The sequence below is a fragment of the Gavialis gangeticus genome, unplaced genomic scaffold (assembly GCF_001723915.1).
Source record: "Gavialis gangeticus isolate Ggan-Ray unplaced genomic scaffold, GavGan_comp1, whole genome shotgun sequence".
NCBI classification, from domain to species: Eukaryota; Metazoa; Chordata; order Crocodylia; family Gavialidae; genus Gavialis; species Gavialis gangeticus.
In genome coordinates this window covers 46410111-46412407 of record NW_017728993.1, presented here as the reverse complement: position 1 = coordinate 46412407, position 2297 = coordinate 46410111, and the positions used below count along the sequence as shown (strand labels likewise).

The 2297-nt window shown below is 36.7% G+C and overlaps 1 protein-coding gene across 3 annotated transcripts in view; it reads right to left on the bottom strand.

The window, feature by feature from the left end:
- Positions 1–2297, bottom strand: part of AGL (amylo-alpha-1, 6-glucosidase, 4-alpha-glucanotransferase) — a 65301-nt gene that overhangs the window by 30730 nt on the left and 32274 nt on the right. For all 3 annotated transcript variants that reach the window (XR_002094700.1, XM_019501674.1, XM_019501672.1), the window contains exons 17-19: positions 1246–1370; positions 1035–1147; positions 173–307 (exon numbers count right to left, since the gene is read on the bottom strand). Coding sequence is in view for 2 of the 3 variants with exons in the window: in XM_019501674.1 (XP_019357219.1) it covers positions 173–307; positions 1035–1147; positions 1246–1370 (373 nt within the window). In the remaining variant the exon portion in view is untranslated. The remainder of the gene's footprint in view (positions 1–172; positions 308–1034; positions 1148–1245; positions 1371–2297) is intronic.

The following is a 2297-nucleotide window of genomic DNA, read 5'->3' as shown; positions in this document are numbered from 1 at the left end:
GAGGAATTGTTAATGTCTTAACTGATACTTCTATACAGAGCAACTAAAATAATCTAAATGCAGCCAGAATATAGCAAGAAATTATCACAAATCAAAATCTGCAGGCTGTTTTTTTTTTTAACTTTAATCCAGCCTTTTATTACACCTATGCAAATAATCTAAGAATACTTACGATGAGAACAGAGTTTTTAAGATAGGTGCTGAGTGGTCATCAGGAAGACTTCCAGATTTAAAATGTGGACTGAATTGGATCAAATGATTACGAAGTACACCAACAGCCTCTTGTGCCTTCGGGTCAAGACTAACTCTGAAAATATCAACACACAATTTGTAAGAGTCTAGCATCTTCAAGAAGTAGATTTTTAAATTACAGAAACTAAACAAACTAAAAAAAGAACCACAGGGTGCAGACAGGAGTGCAGCTCCTAGCTGTAACTCAGAACATTTTATGCAAAGTGTTTTGAATTACAATGTTATCTCAGACCAAATAGAAGATCACTGTTGGTTCCATGGGGGACGGGAATCTAGCTACAGGCTAAGAGTCTGTAGCCAGGTTCCCGTAGTAATGGCCATGGCTCTGCCAGTGCTTGCTGCTTTCGGGTGGGGAGACGGTAGAATGAACTCATTCTTGGGGCTCCCCAGCTCATGCTGAAGGGTGGGGTGGGTGAACTGGAGCCCCCCCAGCTCTGAGTGGGGGTGCTGAATACCCCCCAGACTGAACTCCCTCCATTCCCTTTCCCCTCTTTCATTCTGAAAACAGTGACAGTCTGGGAGCTTGGCAGACAAATTACAAAAGACACTGCATTTTTAAACATCTGATGCCTCATGCAATGTGAGGCCAGATTTTCACGACTGGCCATTTTTAAGTTGTTTTGCAGCCGTGCACTTGTGTTTGGTCATGGCTATAGACTGCTTTCTGTGGCCAGATCAGGCAAAAATTGTGTCACTTGTGTCTGCTCACTTAGAGTCCTATTTAAATCAGCACAAATGACTGCCAAATATTTTGTAAATTATTAATAATCATCATGTCATACCTGAATATTATCACACTTCCTGGTGTTAAATTTTCAAATTCTATTTCTTGAACAAATTCATTGGGACCCTTTATGGCAGTTCCAGCTTGCTTTATAATTTTACTTTCTTTGATCTTACAAAAGAAAATAAAAAATTTGAAACTGTAATTCAGTTCTCCTTTTCTGGTAAGAAATTGCATCATCTATTAACATAGTGAAAAACTGTAGGTACCTGGATATGCTCCCTGATTTCCACTGTGTAATTAGGTAGTCCGTTGATAGCATGCTCATCTTTCTCATAAGGGCTAACATCTCTCTCAACAGTTCTAGCCTCTAGTACTACCTCTTCAATTTTGCCTACAAAGAGGGTTATATTAAATTACTGGTTAAAAAAAAAAAATGGTAACTGAATAGGAAAAAGTCTTTTCTTCAGGCAAGAACTTACAAGCATGTAGAGACCTGAAATATAGAAATGCAGGCCTAGATCTGTATAAATTAAACCAGCAAATACATCTAACAAAATATAAAAATAAGATAGATCAATATCAAGTAAAATAATATTTTATTGTTCTGGATAGTGAATCATCTTAGTTATCTGACTAAACTTGCTCACTGTACAGTTACAGATCACAGTATAAGCTAAACTAGTTTTTTGCTAATTCATGCTAGATTACAGTGAGTCATAAATTACTAACAGCCTGATTGTGCATCACTGAAGTTAATGAGTGAATTGCTAAGAGACATAACATATATTTGAGGGTTCCTTATTAGGCAGCCTTCTGCAATATTTCCCCAACAGCAACCACAGACCTTTTATTTTAAAACAGTACACAACATTTTTGAAAAAGGCAAAGCATTTCCTATGACATTCAAAAAACCTTTACTTTCTCTTTCCATTCAAATATGGCTCCATCCAGTCTTGAAACCCCACGCATATGCTTAATCTTAAGTATGTTATCAGCTCCACTGAATTTGATAAGACTACTGTTATAAAGATCAAACAAGCGCACAAAAGTGTTTGCAGGATCTGGTCCATGCAAAGATCAATATGAGAAAAACAGCTTTTTCAGAAAGGTTATGGCCAGGTCATATTAAACATTCACTTGAATTCAACTTAAATACAATGCTCAATTAATTATCTATATTGCAAGCCTTATAAATAATGTATATGCATATATATGCAAATATACAGATCTTGTGCATTTTGATGAGGCTTTTTAACAATTCTGTAACTTACTTACACACACACACACACACACACTCTCTCTCTCTCTCTCTCTCTCT